This window comes from Anomaloglossus baeobatrachus, chromosome 7, assembly GCF_048569485.1.
Source record: "Anomaloglossus baeobatrachus isolate aAnoBae1 chromosome 7, aAnoBae1.hap1, whole genome shotgun sequence".
NCBI classification, from domain to species: Eukaryota; Metazoa; Chordata; class Amphibia; order Anura; family Aromobatidae; genus Anomaloglossus; species Anomaloglossus baeobatrachus.
Genome location: NC_134359.1, coordinates 176,963,707 through 176,988,350, shown reverse-complemented (window position 1 = coordinate 176,988,350; position 24,644 = coordinate 176,963,707). Strand labels below are relative to the sequence as shown.

General features: G+C 47.3%; 1 protein-coding gene across 1 annotated transcript; it reads right to left on the bottom strand.

Annotated features, from left to right (window-relative positions):
- Nucleotides 1–3,769: 3,769 nt before the first annotated feature.
- Nucleotides 3,770–24,081, bottom strand: LOC142245245 (actin, cytoplasmic 1). The gene is made up of 6 exons (XM_075317811.1): nucleotides 23,973–24,081; nucleotides 23,120–23,248; nucleotides 5,594–5,833; nucleotides 4,809–5,247; nucleotides 4,547–4,728; nucleotides 3,770–4,283 (listed from the first exon to the last, which is right to left on the bottom strand). The coding sequence occupies exons 2-6, from the start codon at nucleotides 23,240–23,242 to the stop codon at nucleotides 4,140–4,142; spliced, it is 1,128 nt and encodes a 375-aa protein (XP_075173926.1). The 5' UTR covers nucleotides 23,243–23,248; nucleotides 23,973–24,081; the 3' UTR covers nucleotides 3,770–4,139.
- Between the last annotated feature and the right edge of the window lie 563 nt (nucleotides 24,082–24,644).

Sequence of the window (24,644 nt, the reverse complement as noted above, 5' to 3'; positions counted from 1 at the left end):
AAGAATCTCCAATAAAGGGTTAAAAAAAAAAAAAAAAGACCACACAGAAAAATACTTTATTAGAAATAAATACACAGACACAGTAGGGACTCCATGTTTATTACTCCCTCTCACCCCTCCACGATGGAGAGATTTCTGTACTGACCATGCCAGGAGAGCGCGGGGGGGGGGGGGAGGAAAAGAGAGCGCGGGGGGGGGGGGGAGGAAAAGAGAGCGCGGGGGGGGGGGGGGAGGAAAAGAGAGCGCGGGGGGGGGGGGGAGGAAAAGAGAGCGCGGGGGGGGGGGGGGGGAGGAAAAGAGAGCGCGGGGGGGGGGGGGGAGGAAAAGAGAGCGCGGGGGGGGGGGGGAGGAAAAGAGAGCGCGGGGGGGGGGGGGGAGGAAAAGAGAGCGCGGGGGGGGGGGGAGGAAAAGAGAGCGCGGGGGGGGGGGGAGGAAAAGAGAGCGCGGGGGGGGGGAGGAAAAGAGAGCGCGGGGGGGGGGAGGAAAAGAGAGCGCGGGGGGGGGGGAGGAAAAGAGAGCGCGCGGGGGGGAGGAAAAGAGCGCAGGGGGGGGAGGAAAAGAGCGCAGGGGGGGGAGGAAAAGAGCGCAGGGGGGGGAGGAAAAGAGCGCAGGGGGGGGAGGAAAAGAGCGCAGGGGGGGGAGGAAAAGAGCGCAGGGGGGGGAGGAAAAGAGCGCAGGGGGGGGAGGAAAAGAGCGCAGGGGGGGGAGGAAAAGAGCGCAGGGGGGGGAGGAAAAGAGCGCAGGGGGGGAGGAAGAGAGCGCGCAGGGGGGGAGGAAAAGAGAGCGCGCAGGGGGGGAGGAAAAGAGAGCGCGCAGGGGGGGAGGAAAAGAGAGCGCGCAGGGGGGGAGGAAAAGAGAGCGCGCAGGGGGGGAGGAAAAGAGAGCGCGCAGGGGGGGAGGAAAAGAGAGCGCGCAGGGGGGGAGGAAAAGAGAGCGCGCAGGGGGGGAGGAAAAGAGAGCGCGCAGGGGGGGAGGAAAAGAGAGCGCGCAGGGGGGGAGGAAAAGAGAGCGCGCAGGGGGGGAGGAAAAGAGAGCGCGCAGGGGGGGAGGAAAAGAGAGCGCGCAGGGGGGGAGGAAAAGAGAGCGCGCAGGGGGGGAGGAAAAGAGAGCGCGCAGGGGGGGAGGAAAAGAGAGCGCGCAGGGGGGGAGGAAAAGAGAGCGCGCAGGGGGGGAGGAAAAGAGAGCGCGCAGGGGGGGAGGAAAAGAGAGCGCGCAGGGGGGGAGGAAAAGAGAGCGCGCAGGGGGGGAGGAAAAGAGAGCGCGCAGGGGGGGAGGAAAAGAGAGCGCGCAGGGGGGGAGGAAAAGAGAGCGCGCAGGGGGGGAGGAAAAGAGAGCGCGCAGGGGGGGAGGAAAAGAGAGCGCGCAGGGGGGGAGGAAAAGAGAGCGCGCAGGGGGGGAGGAAAAGAGAGCGCGCAGGGGGGGAGGAAAAGAGAGCGCGCGGGGGGGAGGAAAAGAGAGCGCAGGGGGGGAGGAAAAGAGAGCGCAGGGGGGGAGGAAAAGAGAGCGCAGGGGGGGAGGAAAAGAGAGCGCAGGGGGGGAGGAAAAGAGAGCGCAGGGGGGGAGGAAAAGAGAGCGCAGGGGGGGAGGAAAAGAGAGCGCAGGGGGGGAGGAAAAGAGAGCGCAGGGGGGGAAGAGCGCAGGGGGGAAGAGCGCAGGGGGGAAGAGCGCAGGGGGGAAGAGCGCAGGGGGGAAGAGAGGGGAGGGGAGAGAGGGATAAGAGGGGAGAGAGGGGCAGAGAAGAGGGGGAAGAGGGGAGGGGGAGAAGAGTGGGGGGAGAGAAGAGAGTGGGGAAAGAACAGGGGGGGGGGGGCAGAGGTGCTCTGTCACCAACTGTCTCCACTCTGTGACTTGTGGTGCAGGTGACAGAGTGCAGACAGTTGGTCCCATGCAGCAGGACAGATGGCAGAGCACAGCGGTGACATGCTGTCAGTGTCCTGCTGCTGGGAGGAGCACACGATCACACTGCCCGACACCGGCCGCTCTCCTGACATCGCAGCAGAGCGGGCGGGTGGACAGTGTGATCACATACTTACGTGCAGGGGGGGGGGGATTCAGCTAAAGACCCCCCCTGTACTGCACCCTGGCGCCCCGTGTCTCAGCCTCTCTGCAGGACGCCGGCTCCACACAGTGACGTCCTCCGGCTCCTCCCCTCGATGCTGGGCTGTGACGTGCGGTAGTCACCGCCCACAGCCCTGTCACTCAATCTGAGTGGCGCCGGCATCCTGTGACGTACCCGTCTTGTTTGAGAGCCCGGAAATGCCGGGACGTCAGAGGATGCCGGCGGCCACAGCTCCAGGGGGTCATGTGACTGGCACTGAGCGTGCAGGATAGCGCCGCTCAGTGCCAGAACTGGAAACAGAAGGCAATGGAGAAGACGCCTAGAAAGGTAAGTAGAACTCCTACAGAAAATAAAAAAAATGGGTGAACCACCCCTTTAAGGGAAGAAGAAAAAAAAAAAAAAAAAAACACCACACATGGGGGGGTGGATGTTGATGCTGTGTCTTTGAAGTGTTCATATAGGCCACTACTGTTGGGAGAATGTAGATCCTTTTCCATGTGGTATTGTGTTGTCTTGCCACTGTATTTGGAAGCAGGAGGGTGATAAAGGAGCCCATCCAAGGTAATTAGGTATGTTAACCAGGGCTGTGGAGTCGGAGTCGGAGTCGTGGAGTCGGAGTCGGAGCTCATTTTGGTGGAGTCGGAGTCGGTATAAAATGCACCGACTCCGACTCCTAAAATATATAATAAATTGGGGACAGGAGTGCAATGCAGAATGTGCTGAATATTTTACTAAATAACAACATTTAGTATAATGCTTATATTTAAGTGAAAAATGTATTGTAGTACAATGTGAACATCAGACATTTAATTGTTTTTATGATACAATAATCAAGATATTTGGATAGAACATAAAATATTTATTGGAATACAACTTTAGAACACAAAAAAACTAATAAATTGTAAATATGTAATATATATTATATATATATATATACAGTATATACACACACACAAGATATATATGTAATCTACTGTATATTACATAGTGTATTACATATTTACAATTTATTACAGTTTTTTGTGTTCTAAAGTTGTATTCCAATAAATATATTTTATGTTCTATCCAAATATCTTGATTATTGTATCATAAAAATTATTAAATGTCTGATGTTCACATACACATATTCATGTACTACAATAAATTTTTCACCTAACTATAAGCAATATATGTAGGAGTCGGAGCCGGAGTCGGAGCCGGAGTCGGAGTCGGTGCAAGAGAATTTGAGGAGTCGGAGTCGGAGTCGAAGGTTTGGCTTACCGACTCCACAGCCCTGATGTTAACTGCCAAGTTTTATAAAGTTTGAGTCTGGAAGAGGTTTCAGGGCCAAGATGCACCTTCATAGAATGCAGCCTAGGAGCTGCAGGTGATTTTTAGTTTAATAGGTTAAAAAAAAAAAAAAAAAAATCTGGTGACTAGTTCCCTTTAACAGGCACAGGTTGGTTGCAGATTGGCCTGTGCAGCACACCTCTGGACAGCAGGTGTGGGTAATCTGCTGGCTCACTGCAGCAACCAGCAGTGATCACCCCTTCATAAGGTAGGATGTTCCAGTATGTCCTTGGCCATGAAGGGGGTTAAAAGTAGACCATCAGTTCATGCAATCTGACTGGATCCCTTGATTCCAACATTACAGAACGCTTACCACCTTTTGTAAGCAAAGATCCTCAAAAAAATTCAAGTGTTGAGATAGAAGATTCAGACACAGACACATTAAACTGTACTTTTTTTTTATTACCATCCTTCAATTTCTCAGGTGACTCCTCACATCTTACCAAAATCACCAATGTAAACTTTAAATGTTAACCCATTATGAGCTTGAATTACAGTGTCATCCAGGCAAAACAAAGACGTTTAAGTATAGAGCTGCACAGACAATCATCAGTCTAGATCTTCAACTGAGCAGCATCTACAATGACTGAACAATGCATTACATGGCAACATTACAAATCAGTCCAAAGATGTATTGTAGAGTTTGTCATCTTTATTCCAGTTTTGTTAAATCCTGAGCAAAGCACCAACAAAAAAGGTAAAGCCATGCCAATGTGATCTCTGCAGGTACACTTAATTTGAGGGTCAGTTCTTAGAAACATTTGCGATGGACAATTGAGGGCCCAGATTCATCATACTCTTGCTTACTGATCCACATCTGCTGGAAGGTTGACAGAGAAGCCAAGATTGATCCACCAATCCAAACAGAGTACTTACGCTCTGGTGGTGCAATAATCTGCAGAAAGATCAAGACAAAAAGTTAGTTTTCTAAACTTAAACCTTTTAATTTTGAAAGCAACACTAAGCATCAAACTCTTGGATCTTTGAAGTGATTACATTCCCTTAGTCAGCTGCAGTTCATTTTTGTAGTAGCCCATTTGTGTTGGCAAGATATGCCATTTTGAGAAACCCACTAGTTTGTCCTACAGTTAATGTGAAGATTTGCTGTAGACTATGGACCACTTATTTGATGTAAACAGAATTGTGGAAGAGAACTACCTTTATTTTCATTGTGCTTGGAGCTAATGCAGTGATTTCTTTCTGCATTCGGTCAGCAATTCCCGGATACATTGTGGTACCACCAGATAGTACTGTGTTTGCATAAAGATCCTTACGAATATCCACATCACACTTCATAATTGAGTTGTAAGTTGTTTCATGGATACCACATGACTCCATACCTGAAATAGATAAGTAACAAGAATGAGTGACAAGTGTATCTTTTAAAAGCTAGCCACACTAACTATACTGATGCTCTTACCAAGGAATGAAGGCTGAAAGAGTGCTTCTGGACACCTGAACCGCTCATTACCAATGGTGATAACCTGCCCATCAGGCAACTCATAGCTTTTTTCCAGGGAAGAGGAAGAAGCTGCAGTTGCCATTTCCTGCTCAAAATCCAGAGCTACATAACACAACTTCTCCTTTATATCACGCACAATTTCTCTTTCTGCAGTGGTAGTAAAGCTGTAACCCCTTTCAGTAAGGATTTTCATGAGATAGTCTGTCAGGTCACGTCCAGCCAAGTCAAGACGTAGGATGGCATGGGGCAGTGCATAGCCTTCATAAATTGGCACAGTATGAGTTACACCATCACCAGAGTCCATCACAATACCAGTTGTACGTCCAGAGGCATACAGTGACAGTACAGCCTGAATGGCAACATACATTGCAGGAGTGTTGAATGTCTCAAACATTATCTGTAGAGAAGATAAAAAAAAAAAAACCACACGTCAGAAAACAAAAGAATATAGGTTAGCCATAGTGCTGCAAACCATGCAATATGTGAGACTGTAGAAGGGTTACATTTGCTTACAGCACGTGACTAATAATGCAAAGCTAAACTTATGAAAGTGCAAGTCAAGAGTTAAAATTCAAAACAATCATAAATGCACAACCGTTAGATGCACAAGCAGAAGACATTACAAGTGAAACCTGTATGAAATCCAAAGATGACTTGAGACAAGAGAAACCTGCGTGGATGGCAAGTTATATTGTTAAAAATGCATTTTAACAGACATAATATACAAATATTAGCTCCATTACCTGTGTCATTTTCTCCCTGTTAGCTTTGGGATTAAGAGGTGCTTCAGTTAGTAGAACAGGATGCTCCTCAGGGGCAACTCTTAATTCATTGTAGAATGTGTGATGCCAGATCTTCTCCATGTCATCCCAGTTTGTGACAATACCATGCTCAATTGGGTACTTCAGGGTCAAGATACCCCTCTTGCTTTGAGCTTCATCTCCTACATAGCTGTCCTTTTGGCCCATTCCAACCATAACCCCCTATAACAAAAAAGAAAAAAAAAAAATCATCCATACAGCAGGGCCCCAAAGACCCCCCTATCTACTATGGAAGTTAAAGAGCGGGGGGGGGTGCCGAGTGAAGGCAAAGCAATTTTGCTCCTACATTCTTATTTTTTCCCAATATTTTTGTATAAATCCCCCAGTTATGATGCCTAGTTTGAAATTTCCTGTGCATGCCCCATCCATGAAATGTCAGGGGCTGGGCTATTCCACCCTGTGCACAATGACAGCATTTAGTTGTCAGCTCAGATCAGCAGTAACAACCTGTTAAAATAGCCAGCATGGCAAGATCAGTGATGTCACTGCTCTCCACACCAGGACTTCAGAAATGCTTTCCTGTTGATCTGGCAACAGAGACCTCACTCACCAACAGAGACTCAGTCTGCACCTGGCACAGGGACTGTCCCAGCCCATAATCACTGATTCACTTAATTTCAGGGCAGGAGCTGAAACAGTGACCAGTCTCTGCCCTCTGGTGGACACTTAATTTGTATATCACACCATGCACTGGGATTCCTAGATGGCATGTCATGAAGTTTAACCCCTTCATGACTGCGATTTTGCAGTGCTTTCTTTGCCATTCTTCCTCTGAGACATAACCATATTGATTGAAATGAGTTATGTCCATTTGCATAATTAGCTGTACTTTTAAATGAACCCATGAATTTTACCATATAGTGTACTAAAAAAAAAAAAAACAAAAAAAAATCCAAGTGTGGAAGAATTGCAAACAATTATGACTGCACGATTGTTTGAGATTCAGTGTTCACTATGTGGTAAAACTGGTGTCAGTGTGATGCCTGAGGTTGGTGCAAGTTCATAGACAAACCTGATTAGGTTTACTTTTCTACAAGTTAGAAAAAAAAAAAAAAACAGAACTCTGAAAAAAGTGGCTTGTGTTTGTGCCATTTTCCACAATCATTTTTTGGGATCTATGGCTCAGTGACCGCTTGTGTCTTGAGCCGATTTTTAACCGTACCATTTTTTTGCAGATTCTTTATTTTGATTGCTTGTGATATTTTGCAGTGACCAAAACATTATATTGGCTTTGGAATGTTTTTGCTGCTATGCAGTTGACCGATCAGATTGCTGCAGAAATGCCCAATGTGTATTTTAACCCTTTAGTTTTAATGGGGGGGGCGATTTGAACTTAAATTTTTCAAAATGTTTTTAAAGCTTATTTTACAAGTCCCCCTAGGGGGCTATAACAATCAGCTGTCTGTTGCCCATTCATAGCAGCATCGATCAGATCAGGAGAAAACATCCTCTTGTAACAGCCAGTACTTGGCTGTTTGTTACAGGACCTTTGTCATGTGAGCACAGGAGTAGTCACATGACCCTGTGCTACCATGACAACCACCAGATCCATGTGGTCATGTGTCTTCCAGTGGAGGTCGTGAGTAAAGTTTTAGTGTGATTGCTTTTATAATGGCAGTCACATTGACAGCGCCATTTAAGGGGTTAAAAGGCACAGGCGGAACACAATTCCACTCATGCCTGGCAGGCACACATCTGTAGAAATCAGCTGAGATGTGCACTGATCAGGAGGGAGAAAAAGGTCAAAGGTATTCACTTTCCTTGGATAGTTAGCCCCCTTAGCATTTCAGCATGTCCTTGTGGGCATGCTATTGAGTGCAGCATCAGAAGCATGGTAGCCCTCACCTCTGCTGCCACCACTAGTTTTTAGCTCAGTGCACACAACAGAATGTCCAGTCACACAGCTGAAATCCAGTGTTTGGCAGTGGTGGCAGAGTGCAGTGAGAATGACCATGCCTCTGATGCTGTGCATTTATTAGCATGCCCACAGATGCATGCTTACATGCTAAGTGGGATGACTAGCCAAGGGAAGTAACAGCCTCAGGGCTGTTTCCCACGTGAGTTTATCGCAGTAGAGCAATGCGAGAAAATCTCGCATTGGAATCGGACACATGTTAGTGAATGATTCAGCTCTCATCTGCGATTTTTTTCAGTCCAAATCTAACTGAGAAAAAAAAAAAAAAAAAAAAATTCGCAGCATGCTGCTTTTTTGCGAGTTTCTACTGAGAGTCTCTCCAATGCAAGTCTATGGGAGCGTGTAAATAATCAGATGTCACGGGACGGCACTCATACCATCCTAGTGACATGCGATTTTCTACATACATTTCTCACATGTTTCCTAAAACACTGGAAACGAGCGATGTCTCACAATGTCTGTCAATCACTATTCTGTCAGTCAGTCTCTCCCCCTCGGTCTCTATTCTCTCGGTCGGTCACTATCTGTCCCTCTCACAGTCTGTCGGTCATTTTCCCCTCCTCTCATACTCACCAATCCCCAGCGCGGTGCTGCACGGCTTTAACTATTGTGAAAATGCCGGCCGCTCATTAAACAATCTCGTATTCCCTGCTTTCCCCACCCACAGGCGCCGATGATTGGGTGCAGTGATACACCTGTCACTCAGCGTGGGGGGCGTGTCTCACTGCAACCAATCACAGCAGCCGGTGGGTGGGTCTATACTGTGCAGTGAAAATAAAAAAAACTGCATGCGCCCTCCCCCCAATTTTAATACCAGCCAGATCAGCCGTACGGCTGAAGGCTGGTATTCAGGATGGGAGCTCCACGTTATGGGGAGCCCCCCAGCCTAACAATATCAGTCAGCAGCCGCCCAGAATTGCCGCATACATTAGGTGTGACAGTTCTGGACTGTACCCGGGTCTTCCCGATTTACCCTGGTGTGTTGGCAAATCGGGGTAAGGAGTTAATGGCAGCCCATAGCTGCCACTAAATCCTAGAGCAATCATGTCAGGCGTCTGAGATACCTTCCATGATTAATCTGTAAGTTACAGTAAACACACCTGAAAAAAAAAAAATTAGAACACAAATTCCCTCATTACCAATTTAATAAGCCCCAAAAAGCCCTCCATGTCCGGCATAATCCACGGACCTCCAGCGTCGCTTCCAGCTCTGCTGCATGGAGGTGACCGGAGCTGCAGCAGACACCGCCGCTCCTGTCACCTCCACGCAGCAACTGAGGTGAGTAGCGCGATCTGCTGTGGTGTCACTGAGGTTCATTGCGGCCACCGCTGGATCCAGTGGCGGCCACCGGGTAACCTCAGTGGCAGCTCAGCTGATTGTGCTACTCCTCAGTTGCTGCGTGGAGGTGACAGGAGCGGCTGTGTCTGCTGCAGCTCCGGTCACCTTCATGCTGGAAGAGATGCTGGAGGTCCGTGGATTACGCCGGACATTGAGGGCTTTTTGGGGCTTATTAAATTGGTAGAGGGAATTTGTGTTTATTTGTAATAAATTATTTTTTCAGGTGTGTTTATTTACTGTAACTTACAGATTAATCATGGAGGGTGTCTCAGACGCCTGACATGATTAATCTAAGATTTAGTGGCAGCTATGGCCTGCCATTAACTCCTTATTACCCCGATTTGCCAACGCACCAGGGTAAATTGGGAAGAGCCGGGTACTGTCCCAGAACAGTCGCATCTAATGTATGTGGCAATTCTGGGCGGCTGCTGACTGATATTGTTAGGCTGGGGGGCTCCCCATGAACGTGGAGCTCCCCATCCTGAGAATACCAGCCTGTCTGTCTGCTGTCATCTGCCATTAAGCTCTGCTGCATGGCTGTCTGTCTGCTGCCAGGGGCCATGTAGCAGCGCTGAATAGCAGATGACACAGTAAAAAATACGCATTACACACGCTAGTAAAATCATTAATTTATTCAGAAAAAGCATCGCACTTGCGTTGCACTCGGACCTAACGTGAACTAAAATCAGCAGAGTTTCAGCCCAGTCGGACCGATTTTACTCGCATAGATGTGTTTCCACCCTTATGATTAGCTTCTGGCCTCATTAGAATATGCTAAAGAATCTTTAGGCTATGTGCGCACTTACTGGATTTTGCTGCGGATTTTTTGCGGTTTTGCTGCATGTTTCGCTGCAGAAAATGTTCATAACATCTCTGCAGTGAATCACCAGCAAAACCTATGGACCAAAAAAAAAAAAAAAATTGGAATTTGACAGCTGCATGTTTTGCTGCGGGATTCCCGCAGCAAATACAGTAGCATGTCAATTCTTTTCCGCACTTCGCTGCGGGATTTCACTACATAGACACCAATGTTAATTGTGAAACCCTGCAGGGAATAACAGGCAGCAAATTGTGCGGCTCACTGCGTTTTCCTGTGTTAATCTCTGCGGTATTTCGCGGTTTACCTCTGGTAATGTACATCGCTTGTCTGCGGTTTTGCAGGGAAGTGATGTCATTACAGGAAGAGGAAGCAAAGCAGAGAGTACACACACACACACACACACACACACACACACACACACACACACACACACACGAGAGGACATAGAAATCAAACGGAAATAGAAAAAAAAAAAAAAAAGTGGGCTCCGCTGTATATTTACCGTCCAGCCGAGGTAAGCACACAGCGGTGGCCCGGTATTCTCAGGCTGGTTAATGTCCCCACCTCCCTCCCACAACTGAGAATATCAGCCGCAGCTGCCCCGGGACTGTCGCACGCATTATGCGGCAGCACCGGCGTATCCCCGGCTCTTCCTGCCGCCGTGTAGCAGTGGCAGTCAGGGTAATACAAGGGGTTAATGGTGGCGGATCGCCGCCATTAACTCCAGGCTTGATCATGGCAGCGTCTATGTGACAGCTGACATGATCAACCCGTAAGTAAAGTGAAAAAAAAACCACAGAAAAATCCTTTATTTTAAATAAAACAAACAAGCCTCATTAACCCCTCCAGAAACAAAGCTCCGACGTAATCCACAGGTCCTGCGCTACTTACATCCAGCCTTGCTGTCAGACACTGCTGAATGAATGCAGCAGAGGTAATTACCTGTCATTTCCCATGGCCGGTAAAGTGAACTCACTGCCGACCGTGGGAAATGCAGCGATCTGTCCTCTGTCTGTCTATCCATCCTTCTGTCTATCTCAGAGTGAAATTAATTTTTTTTCTCAATGTGCTTTATTGCATTGAATGCAATAAGGCACATCCAAACCCGAACGCGGCAAAACCGCAGCAATACCGTGAACAATACCGCGTTAAAACCGCATGCGGTTTTTGGGTGCGGTTTGCCGCGGTTTTTTACTGCTGGTGCGGTAATCATTGAATACCTGCGGAATTTTCTTGAGAAAATTCCATTTTCCAGTGCGCACATAGCCTTAGAAAGATTTAAGAAAAAAAAAAAAAAAAAATCCTCCCAGACCTGGGCAAGGGGCGGCCTGCGGGCCACATCCAGCCCGCCTACTTTGTGACCGGCCCGCCCGTCTTCAGCCGGTGCAGTGGAGCCAGGCTACAGCGTTCCGAGCAGGGAGAGATCCTGCAGGTCTGCACAGTAAGTGCAGGCAGCGGAACGCAGGAGTCTTTCCTCTGTTCCCTGCCGGCACTAATTGTCAGTGACACGCACGCGCTCTGACGTTGTCAGTACTGTGCTGCGTATGTCATTTTAAAAGTTCCCGCCCGCCCTGCAGGAGAAGGAGCAGCACAGCAGACAGAATAATTCATGCTGCAGGACCTGCGATGACGTCACGCCCATGTGACTGTGGGAGGAGACACAGGATGCCGGGCAGAAAGCAAAGATACTGAATCCTGAAGGAGATGTGGACACATGATGACTGGTAATGAGAAAAGAGGGGACATGAGAGGGCTGCAGGGTGAGTGGCATATGAGGGCTGCAGACTGACAGAAGGATGTGAAGGGGTGCAGAGTGTTTGAGAGTGGTAAGTTGGTGTACAGGCAGGGTGAGATGTGGGCAGGGTGTGTGACATATCGTGGTGTAGTGTGTCATCTGGGGGGGTGCAGGCTGTATGGGGAGCAGGGTGTGTGACATATGGGGGTGTAGTATATTACAGGTGTGCTATATAGGAGTGTAGTGATCTAGTATATTACAGGTGTGCTATATGGAGGTGTAGTATATTACAGGTGTAGTATATGGAGGTGTAGTATATTACAGGTGTAGTATATAGGGGTGTAATGATGTAGTATATCGGAGGTGTATTATATAGTGGTGTAGTATAATACAGGTGTATATGGGGGTGTAGTATATTACAGGTATATGGAGGGAGTGTAGTATAATACAGGTGTAGTATATAGGGGTGTAGTATATTACAGGTGTATATGGAGGGGGTGTAGTAATGTAGTATATTGGGTAGAACTGAGGTAATTATATTAGTCCGGCCCTCTAAACCAATCCCAATTTCTTATGTGGCCCCATGGGAAAATTAATTGCCCACCCCTGACCTAGATAGAGGGACAATTAGGCAGGGATTAGCAGTATGCACCCAGACCTGCTTGTGGTTCTTGGTGTATATTGCACCTGACAGGTTCACCTTAACTGCAGCTCAATTTAATTTGTCTCAAGTTCTGTAGGAATCTAGATGAGCTTAACCCCTTCAGCCCCGGGGAACTTTCGTTTGTTTTTGCTCCCCTTCTTCCGAGAGCCGTAACTTTTTATTTTTCCGACAATCTTTCCATATGAGGGCTTGTTTTTTGCGGAACAAGTTGTACTTTTAAATGAAACCATACACCATATGGTGTACTGGAAAACAGCAAAAAAAGCCAAGTTGAAAAACTGCAAAAAAGTGTGATTGCAAAATAGTTTTTGGGATGTTTTATTCACGGTGTTCACTATATGGTAAAACTAATATGTGGGCATGATGCCTGAGGTCGGTGCGAGTTTGTATAGACACCAAACATGTATAGGTTTACATGTATCTAAGGGGTTTAAAAAAAAAATCACAAGCTTGTCCTATAAAAGTGGCATATGTTTTGCGCCATTTTCTGAAAACCGTAGCGCTCTCATTTTTTGGGATCTATGGCTCAGTGACGGCTCATTTTTTGCATCTCGAGCTGTTGTATCTAATGGTACCATTTTTTGCGCAGATGCTACGTTTTGATCGCCTGTTATTGCATTTTGTGTAAAACTTGCGGCAACCAAAAACGTAAACGTAATTTTGGCGTTTGGTAAATAGCGTAATTGCAAAAAAATTCGATTAGTTTATTTTATATTTTGATAAATTGGGCATTTCTGAATGCGGCGATATGGGTATATTTTTTAACCCTTTCATTTTCAATGGGGGAAAGGGGGTGATTTGAACTTACTTTACTTTTTTTATTTTACTAGTCCCCCTAGGGGGCTATAGCGATCAGCAATCCGATCGCTCTTATCTGCTGATCACAGCTATACAGCTGTAAACAGCAGAAACAGTCACTTCCTGTTTCTCTCTGCTCCTGGCAAAGGGAAAACGAAAATGAATCATAGCTGCAGGCGTTATCACATGACCCTGCGCTACGATGGCAACCACCGAAAGTCACATGATCACTCACGTGACTTCTGGTGGGGCAGCAGCAAGTGAAAATCTTCACTACGCGTATATACATCTCGCTGCCAGACTTTGGCAGAGAGATGTAAGGGGTTAGTTTTAAAGGGTGGAAAGATTCCACTTGTAACATGCAAGCACACATGTCAGCTGTTGAAAATAGCTGATGTGTGCTGATCAACGCTGCCTGCCTGTGGCAGGGCTTGGGGCTTAACAGGACACTCAATGACGGATATATCAGTCCATGGTTGTGAAGGGGTTAAAGCATGTGTATGAGGATATTCAAAGCACCTTAAACTCCTTCAGTCAGTCTTTAGTAATGTCTTAAAGGCATCATCGCCCAGGACAACTAAAATACTGTATGTTTAGTCAATGCCCATGAAGGAAAAAAAAAAAAATAAAGGGAACTGGTTAGCTAATGAAAACCACTCCAATCAGGTTTTAGGTAAAGGTACCGTCACTTTAGCAACGCAGCAGCGATCTGACCAGGTCAGGATTGCTGCTGCGTCGCTACATGGTCGCTGGTGAGCTGTCAAACAGGCAGATCTCACCAGTGACCAGTCCCCAGCAACGTGCTTGCACGGAGCTGGCGTCTGGAAGCTGCGGACACTGGTAACTAAGGTAAACATCGGGTATGGTTACCTGATGTTCACCTTAGTTACCAGCGCACACCACTTAGCATGTGCAGGGAGCAGGAGCTGGCACTGGCAGCGTGAGAGCTGCAGAGGCTCGTAACGAAGGTAAATATTGGGTAACCACCTTGGTTACCCGATGTTTACCTTGGTTACAGCTTACCGCAGGCTGTCAGACGCAGGCTCCTGCTCCCTGCACATTCAGGATTGTTGCTCTCTCGCTGTCACAGCAATGTGTGCTTATCAGCGGGAGCGCAACAATTAAAAAAAAAAAAAAAAAAAAAAAAAAAAAGAACCAGGGCTGTGTGTGTAACGAGCTGCGATCTCACAGCAGGGGCCAGATTGCTGCTCAGTGTCACAGCGAGATCGCTAAGGAGGTCACTGCTGCGTCATGAAAAAAAAAAAAAAGTGACAGCAGCAACTCGCTGTGTGTGAACTACCCCTAACACTTATGGTAGGCAAACATGATTATCCTGAAGATAGTACCCCTACACAGTAAAGCTGGTGTCACACATGACGACGACGCTGCTACGTCACCATTTTCTGTGACGTTGCAGCGACGTCCCGTCGCTGTCGCTGTGTGTGACATCCAGCAACGACCTGGCCCCTGCTGTGAGGTCGCCGGTCGTTGCTGAATGTCCAGCTTCATTTTTTGGTCGTCACTCTCCCGCTGTGACACACACATCGCTGTGTGTGACAGCGAGAGAGCGACGAAATGAAGCGATCAGGAGCCGGCACTGGCAGCTGCGGTAAGCTGTAACCAGCGTAAACATCGGGTAACCAAGGGAAGACCTTTCCCTGGTTACCCGATGTTTACGCTGGTTACCAGCCTCCGCTCTTGCTGCCAGTGCCGGCTCCTGCACTGTGACATGTGGCTGCAGTACGCATCGGGTAATTAACCCGATGTATACTGTAGCAAGGAGAGCAAGGAGCCAGCGCTAAGCAGTGCGCGCGGCTCTCTGCACTGTGACATGTAGCTGCAGCACACATCGGGTTAATTAACCCGATGTGTGCTGCAGGAGAGCAAGGAGCCAGCGCTAAGCGCGGCTCCCTGCTCTCTGAACATGTAGCACAGCGACCTTATGATTGCTGCTTCTGCTGTGTTTGACAGCTAAGCAGCGATCATAACAGCGACTTACAAGGTCGCTGTTACGTCACCGAAAATGGTGACGTAACAGCGACGTAGTTGTCGCTGTCGTTTAGTGTGACACCAGCTTTAGAAGCTGCTCTAATTAAAAAAAAAAAAAAAAAAAAAAAAAAAAAACACACACACACACACACACACACAAAAGGTAACCTTTAACAGATTTGTCATCAAGTAATATACAAGAATTAACAAGGCACTCCCAGAATGTGATGAAAGATCTATTTATTAGTGTGCTTGACAACAAGAACGTTTTCGGCCCAAAATTGGACTTTCCTCAGTAGCACTAAACATAAAAGAATAAAGTGTGAAAATAAAATACATACGATACAGGACAAACAAAAAAGGGATTTCGTATGTGACAATTGTACATTATAATAATCAGATTCATATTTGTTGGGAATAAAAATAGAGAAAAATTTCATACATGTATTAATTTCATATATGCAACAAATTTACATCATTTGCAATATTCAAATTCATATTGACTCAAATTTTTTTTATGAAGAAACAAAATGAAGGAAAGGAGAACAAAGAAAAGAGGAAGAATCATGGAGAAGATTAAGGAAGAAAATGTTAGTTTGTGTAGGGTTTATAAAGTTAAAGAAAAAAAAGGGGAGAAATCTGCTATGTAGTGTGTATGAATAAGCTCAATAAATATGTGTATGTGAATGTAAGCATAGTGTATAAGAGAATGTTATGGAAAATATAAGGGTCATATGAATTATTCATATGACACTTATATTTTCCATAACATTCTCTTATACACTGCCTACATTCACATAATACTCACCTCTCTGCAGTATTCCATCCAACCATACCATCACATCACATCCTACACCTTGATATTTATATACACATGATATTTGAGCTTATTCATATAGACAGTACATAGCAGATTTCTCCCTTTTTTTCTTTCCCTTTGTAAACCCTACACAAACTAACATTTTCTTCCTTTATCTTCTCCATGATTCTTCCTCTTTTGTTCTCTTTTCCTTCATTTATGTTTCTTCATCATAAAAAAAAAAAATTGAGTCAATATGAATTTGAATATTGCAAATGTACATTTGTTGCATATATGAAATACATGTATGAAAAAATCTCAAAGAATTTTTTTTTTTATTTTTATTCCCAACAAATATGAATCTGAATATTATAATGTACAATTGTCGCATATACGAAATCCCTTTTTTGTTTGTCCTCTGTCGTATGCATTTTATTTTATTTTCACACTTTTTTATGTTTAGTGCTACCGAGGAAGGTCCAATTTTGGGCCAAAAACGTTCTTGTCGTCAAGCACATTAATAAATATATCTTTCATCACATTCTGGGAGTGCCTTGTTACTTCTTGTTTACATGGCCTTGGAACCTGAAGTGCACCCCAGCATCCTTTGAAATTATACGAAGGAAGTGCCATTTTCTTTAATCAAGTAATATATACACCCAATGGCTATGCAGACCCACTTTAAGAAGCTGTAATGTGTTTGGTGCATGGGGAACCAAATTTACACTAGCTCAATTTAATGATAAGGGAGTATGGACTATGTTGGCAAATCCTTTAATTAGCAGTTAAATGACAGTTAAAGGGGTTATCCGGCTTCTTTTGACTTTTCTTCATTATTACACTATTGGGCTACATTGGGGCAGGTAAGTAGATAGAGACCACTTACCTGCCCCGCTGTCAGCCCCTCTCCCCCGGCTCAGAGCGGTCATGTGACCCCTCCTGCCGCGATTTTGCTGCTTCCGGCCTTTGCACGTCTACATGGGCAGAGCCATGTTGACATGCAAATCTGGAACAGCATGTCACCTCCCTGCTGGGCTGTACAGTGTTTGGAGTAAACGCCCCCGTTCCCTGCCCCCTCCCACACATTACCCCCGCACTCTGCCCACAACCTCCCACACTCCGTAGTCTCCCTCCTCCGCCTCCTGTGCCCAGCTACGTGCGCCCTGAATTGCAGCCGAGTCAGTGTCCAGTTCAATAAGGCAAGGAACACTTGTTGTCCGATACACTGCCAGCGCTGTGTCCCCAGCGCTTTATTATTATGTTTACTGCCTGACGCCCTGGGAATTGTTCCCCCCCCCCATTTCACCCCCCCCCCACCCCCCCCCCTGTCAGTGTTTGCCCCCCTCTGCAGTATAAGCTGCCTCTCATTCTCAGCCTGCATTGCATGCATCCGCGGGGATGACGAGCGCTGCTTCACTGCCCGTGCAGTCTGTGTCCCGCTCCCTGCCAGCCCCGCAGCTGCCCGCACTGCAATGTCAGTGTCTGCCCGCAGTATCTGCAGCTTCTCACGCCGCAGGGCTGGCAGGGAGCGGGACACTGACGCTCTCCCGCTGTGACGCACAGATCGCTGTGTGTGACAGCGAGAGAGCGACGAAATGAAGCCAGCAGGAGCCGGCATCAGGCAGCTGCGGAAAGCTGTAACCAAGGTGGTTACCCGATATTTACCTTAGTTACCAGCCTCCGCCGCTCTCGCTGCCAGCGCCGGCTCCTGCTCTGTGCACATGTAGCTGCAGTACACATCGGGTTAATTAACCCGATGTGTACTGTAGCTAGGAGAGCAGGGAGCCAGAGCCCAGTGTGCGCGGCTCCCTGCTCTCTGCACATGTAGCTGCAGGTTATATTAGATGACATAATTACCTGCAGTAACGATCTCCTGCCTCCTGACGTCACCGCGGTCACTGCCTTCTCTGCCCGTCTCGCGGGCGGCCAGAGACTGTCACTAGCAGTGACGTCACGGGCTCTCGCGATACTGCGTAGAACGCGGCGGGCATAGAAGTCAGTGACAGCGCTGACGTCAGGAGAGCATGAGATCGTTACTGCAGGTAATGAACTCATCTAACCTCCTGACGGCAGCGCTCGGCATCCCCTGCAGTGACCTGGGCTGACCTATTGATGTTAGCTCAGGTCACTGCACGGCTCTCCCAGCCAATGGGGAACATTTTGTTCTTCATTGACTGGGAGTCTCATTGACTATGGTATGGATCGCCGTGCGACACAGTTATTGGATTACGCCGGACCCGGATTTGATTGTTCTTGTCAATAAATTGTTGAAAGAGGGAATGTGGGGAGTGTTTTTTCAAATAAAAATTTTTTGGTTGTCTATTTTTTATTTCTTACTGACTGGGTTGGTGATGTCGGGTATCTGATAGACGCCTGACCTCACCAACCCCAGGGCTTGATGCCAGGTGACATTACACATCTGGCATCAACCCCATATATTACCCCGTTTGCCAACGCACCAGGGCGCGGGATGAGCTGGGGCAAAGCGCTAGGATTGGCACGTCCAATGGATGCGCCACTTCTGGGGCAGCTGTAGCCTGCTATTTTTAGGCTGGGGAGTGTCCAATAACGGTGGACCTCCCTAGTCTGAGAATAACAGACCACAGCTGTCCGCTTTACCTTGGCTGGTGATCCAATTTGGGGGGGACCCCACGTTTTTTGTTTAATTATTTATTTAATTTTAAATAACAGCGTGGGGTGCCCTCTGTTTTGGATTACCAGCCAAGGTGAAGCTGCCAGCTGTGGTCTGCAGGCTGCAGCCGTCTGCTTTACCCTAGCTGGCTACAAAAGATAAGGGGGACCTCACGTCTTTTTTTTTTTTATTAATTCTTTATTTATTGGCTAAATACAAGGCTAAGCACCCCTTAGTGCCACATGAAAGGCACTAAAGGTTGCTTTACACACTGCAACATCGCAAACGACATCGCTATAACGTCACCGGTTTTGTGACGTTACAGCGACCTCCCCAGCGACATTGCAGTGTGTGAAACACATCAGCGACCTGGCCTCTGCTGTGAAGTTGTGATCGCTAGAAATCGTTCAGGACCATTCTTTGTTCCTTTTGTTTCCCGCTGTGCAGCAAAGTCAGTGTGTAAAGGGGACTTTACAGCGACCACGCGGCTCTGTCTGTGTAGCGTCATGATTAGCGGTCACCTGTGAAGGATTCACCGGTGACCGCTAATCCCCCGAGTGACTGAAGTTTCCCCCTCTCATACTCAACGATCCCCGGCTCTGCACGGCATTCACACTGCTCCAGCGGCTTTTCCTTTTTTGAAAAAGCCAGCCGCTCATTAAACAATCTCGTATTCCCAGCTTTTCCCCGCCCACAGGCGCCTATGATTGGTTGCAGTGAGACACGCCCCCACGCTGAGTGACAGGTGTCTCACTGCACCCAATCACAGCAGCCGGTGGGCGTGTCTATACTGTGCAGTAAAATAAATAAATAAAAAAATCCGGCGTGAGGTCCCCCCTATTTTAATACCAGCCAGATAAAGCCATAAGGCTGAAGGCTGGTATTCTCAGGATGGGTAGCCCCACGTTATGGGGAGCCCCCCAGCCTAACAATATCAGCCAGCGCCGCTCAGAATTGCCGCATACATTAGATGCGACAGTTATGGGACTGTACCCGGCTATTCCCGATTTGCCCTGTTGCATTGGCAAATCGGGGTAATAAGGACTTATTGGCAGCCCATAGCTGCCAATAAGTCCTAGATTAATCATGTCAGGCGTCTGACCGAGATACCTTCCATGATTAATCTGTAAATTACAGTTAAAAAACACACCCGAAAAATCCTTTATTAGAAATAAAAAACAGTAACAAATTCCCTCATTACCAATTACCCACAACAAAGCCCTCCGTGTCCGGCGTAATCCACGTTCCTCCAGCGTCGCATCCAGCTCTGCTGCATGCAGGTGACAGGAGCTGCATAATACACCGCCGCTACGGTCACCTCCACGCAGCTAATGAAGACAGCCGTGCGATCGGCTGAGCTGTCACTGAGGTTACCTGGATGCAGCGGTGGCCGCGGGTAACCTCAGTGACAGTCTAGCTGATCGCGCTACTCAGCCGCCGCTCCTGTCAGCTCCACACAGCAAATGAGGTGAGTATCGCGATCAGCTGAGCTGTCACTGAGGTTACCCGCGGCCACAAATCTGCACCAAATACGCAAGAGAAGAATAAGCAACGTGGCCACAGCCCTTATGAATTCTAATACACTTTGCTGGCTTCACAATGGACATGCAGATTTAGCTGCAGATTTCTCAAAATATATGTCAAAACTACACAGCATGGGCACTGGGCCTTATAGGGACCGCTATAGTAAAAGCTGCTTGAGACATCTCTGAAATATGATCTGAGTGCTCTGGGCTGCCATCAGGGCATTACAACTGTGATTTTGATATCGTGCCCGGTGAAGAGTGGTGGCCTGGCTGTACCCAGAATAATTACTAAGCATTATTAAGCTCCAGCAGGGCCAACATTTTCTCCTAGTCTTAGCCACAGCTGCAGCAGAGGTGCTTGTCAGTGTCACTTGAGGAACTACATATGACTACTGTGCATGCAAAGCCCTTCTAGGGCATTGCATGCAAATTAGCCATGTGACCAGAAACAAGGGAGTGTAGCAGAGTAGGGAGGCCGCATGTCATCCAGCAGCCCAGTGTGATGATGTCATCACTCTGCATCTCATCACAGTGCTGCGGGCAACGCAGAGGTGGCGAGGATGTGCCATCTGGTGGGGATAGGTAAGCACCCAGCTTCTTAGTATTTAGAAGCCAGGAGCTCATAACGCTGCACTCAGCACATACTGATGAGACAGCGCATAAGAGGAGAGTGCACGGGGGAGGGGGGAGACAGTTACCAGGGCGGTGGGCACCATACATCATAAAGAGCTGGGGACACCGTCAAGCAAACAAGGCTGACAGTGTCCCCAACAGCGAGTTGGCCTCAGTTTGTACAGGACCCTGGCACTTGCCCAAGTGCACCGGTGTGGTGACGCCATCTCTGCCCAACACTATGTGAACACACATTTCTCCCCATTTATGTATAAAATTTGACAAATAATAATTTACTCACCTTTCCTCATTTCCCTGCTGCTCCATTTTCTGCAGCGTGTGTCCTGAAGCTCAGTACAGAGGGTGCGATATAGGGACATCATGCACACAGTGCTGACTCTCAGAGCTCACATAAACAGGGTGAAAGATGGAGCAGGGAGCTTATGATTCCTTCTTGTTTTCAACTGTATGTGCATCCACAATGTTGATGCCATTGAAAGAGTGATGCTGTGAGGGACGGGTGGCTATTTCCAGTGCGGAAATGAAAGCCACCTCACAGACCTGCATCATGCTAGTAGTGACATAGGCATGCTGTGATGTATGACAGCATGACCAAAATACCATGTAGCCCAAGGAAAAAATAGTGGTCGAGATTTTTCACAAAAATCTGCAGTAACTATATTTTATTGTAGATGATTATTATTATCGCACTATATCTTGCTTGCTGCTACACAGTGTAGATATGTGAATCCTCACATCACATGCAGCAGACACAGTTGTCGACAGTCAGAATGAATGGTCATGTGACCACTCGTATGCAAGCTGCACACTCCACATTCTGAGCCCAATGTGTCAATTCATATAGTGACACATAGAGGGATAAGGCTGGAGAACCTATATGTGTGACACACACACACACACAGTATATATCTACTATAGACTCACATTGGTTGCTATATATAGTCTGCCTTACACAGTATTCATTTATCTATAAGGGGTGAGGAACATGTAACAACTCTTTCTGTTACCATTGTTGATGGGATGTGAGCTGATTGCTGTGTCACAGATGAGAGAAGCTGGATCTCTGCTCTGTCACATGCTGAGAGGTCAGGTGCTGGGCAGAATACTGACAGCCATTGAATGTGCAGAGGGAGGGCAGGGAGCGTTCCTGTACACTGAGGCCGGGCAGGGGGCGTTCCTGTACACTGAGGCTGGGCGGTGACAGCTCTGACTGAGGTTTGGCAACCAAGAATACAGGAAATTGTCATGTTTGTTGGAGCTAAATGTAAACAAGAGCTGCAGGGAATAAAGTGTGAATTCAAGAGAAACAAAAGTTAGAAAACAGAAAATAACAATGTAGGGGTGATTTATATGACAATACAGCACAGATTAGCTTACAATGTTTTTTGGAGTGTATGTCGGATAACTCCTTTAAGGTACCGTCACATAACAAGATCGCTAGCAAGATCGCTGCTGAGTCACGGTTTTGGTGATGCAACAGCGATCCCGTTAGCGATCTCGTGTGTGACACCTACCAGCGATCAGACCACTGCTGTGAGATCGCTAGTCGTTGCAGAATGGTCCAGGCCATTTTCTTCAAAGGCGATGTCCTGCTAGGCAGGACATCGCTGTGTTTGACACTGACAGGGTCACAGTGACTGCTGGGATCGATATACAGGTCGCTACTGCGACCTGTATTGTTCTGCATCGTTGGTAAGATCTGACTGACATCTCACCAGCGACTTACCTGTGATCCCTATCAGGTCGCATAGTTTTTGGGATCGCTGGTAAGTCGTTGTGCGTGACTGGGCCTTTAAAGACTGCAGCTTAAGATTAAATCTGAGGGAATGCATCCCTTTACATTGTCACATCTGAAAAGCTGTGCCCACCCACACCATGCATGTACATTTCCATACAAAAAGCTCTTAATCACTAAAGGGCTAGTCAAACATGGCAAGGGCCAGCCTAGTCATAATCGTGAAACCATGTCATTAAGTAAACCACACACAGCCTTAACATGTGACAGTTGTGTTCTAACCTAGAGTGCACCATCCTCAGATTACATATTAAGGCTGTGCACACAGCGTTTTTCCGGTGCGTTTTTTGGGCTCAAAACTGCATGACTTTGCTTCCCCAACAAAGCCTATGAGTTCATTTTTATTGCCCACACAATTTAGCTGCATTTGAGCTAAAAAAAAAAAAAAAAATTGACATGTTAATTCTTCCCTGTGTTTTGCAGTTTCTCCCATGCAAAGCATTGGAAAAATGCAGTGATCAAAAACGCAGCCAAAAATGCACACTTTACCAGTGTGTTTGACACGGGTGCGTTTTTTTGCAGCCTAAAAGTACGCTGTGCGCACAGCCTAAGCCTGGTGACATTTTCTTTAAAATCAATATTTATGCGAAAATTTATAATGAGATTACATAACCACTTGTGCTGCAGAGTGGATTGCTCCATCTCAAAAGGACAGACTGAATATACTTCTACAGAAGATAAGCCATCCAAATGCACAATACCACCTGCTTTGTAAATGGAAGTGAGCCACACTTACCTCTCGGGCCCCTGTGCAGATTGCACCATGATATATAACAGTAAGGTGTTGTATCAGCCTGTACATACCTGATGCCTTGGGCGACCAACAATGGAAGGGAAAACAGCACGGGGAGCATCATCCCCAGCAAAGCCAGCTTTGCACATTCCAGAGCCATTATCAATAACAAGGGCAGCAATGTCGTCATCCATGGTAATCTAAGGAAAATACAAACGCATGTTACTCACAGGCTCATTTCCCGACAACCTGCTATCAGCCGCCTGCAGAGGGCGCATGGGTTGGTACAACCTTCTGACAAAACAAAGGAAAGTCCTGCCAGGCTGCAAAAATGACCAAATAAGGCAACAGAACAGATTAGCAGCAATGGCAGGGACAGTATTCAGCCACCACCGAGCGCAGACTACGACTGCCGCCCTAAGTCAAGGCCGTCTCCTAACACTGATCGTCCTACCGGCGCCATGGGTCAGGGAGAACAGCAGCTCCAAATCCCTCTCCCAAGTCACGTCCGTCTCACAACACTGACCGTGCTTCCCGCTCAGGGACACATAGCAGCCCCAAACCCACAGCTCCCCCTGGTCACGCTGTCTCCCAACATTGACCATACTACCGCAGCAGCCCTAAGCCCCCACCTCGTCATGGTTGTCTCTCAACATTGACCGCCCTACCGCTCAGGGAAACCAGAGCAGCCCCAAACCCCCACGTCTCGGCTGTCTCCTAACATTGTGGCCATACCGGCTGCGTGGCCCTGCTATATATTAGCCCTGCTGCTCGGAGAGTGCAGAGCCGACCCACCTATGCCGCAGCGCAAGCTAGGACGGCTGAGGACTAGGTCTACAACACAATGCCTGGTCAGCACTACAGAAGGACAACAAGGCGGCAACCTACACAGGCGCCCCACATAACGTCTCCCACCAAACCTACCTTCGGCTGTGATGCTGTTTGATACTTGCCGATATGCGAGGGGTCACTGAACGAAAATGGGCTAGGCACCGGTTTTATACTGAGCGCTCCCAGGCCATATAAGGAAAGTTCCCGGACCCGGCTTCGTGATTGGCTCTGCAAATAGTAGGCGGCGGAGGGATATTTGGTGAAACAAGAAAATCCTTTCTCCGATATACACTGTGGTAAAAGATCGCCTGAAGAAAGGAGTTTGGCGAGGCGGTCCAGATAATTCTTATTGTATACCCACGCAGGCAGCGCTCGTGTGTCAGTGTCTGGAATGGGTACTGAAAAATAGTTCTCATTTGGCGTAAAGAAATTAAAGACGCATTTTATTGAGGAAAAAATTCTGTCATATTGTCCTGTAAAGTGCTGTGTAGCAAGTCCCTTCAGGTCTAATTCATTATAGCTTTTGTCCTTATTGTCTCCTTTTGGTGTTTTTAATTTGCTCCTTATTTTACTTGACGTCTGTTTTAGGCTTTGGCGCACGCTGCATTTTTTGCTGCGTTTTTGCATGTTTTTTTTGTGCAGTTTTGGTCCCATAACTGCATGCATTTCCTTCTCCAGCAAAGTCTATGACATTTCATTTTTTCTGTCCGCACATTGCAGATTTTTTTTGGCTACGTCTTTGTGGTGACCATAAAAATGCAGCCT

Bases quoted from the DNA above. Each gene is read 5' to 3' on its own strand.
- LOC142245245 (XM_075317811.1), bottom strand. From the start codon at position 23,242: ATGGATGACGACATTGCTGCCCTTGTTATTGATAATGGCTCTGGAATG. The intron at 5,834-23,119 runs GTATGTACAGGC...TTTTTGTTATAG, and splicing joins TTGGTCGCCCAAGGCATCAG to GGGGTTATGGTTGGAATGGG. The intron at 5,248-5,593 runs GTAATGGAGCTA...TCTTCTCTACAG, and splicing joins ACAGGGAGAAAATGACACAG to ATAATGTTTGAGACATTCAA.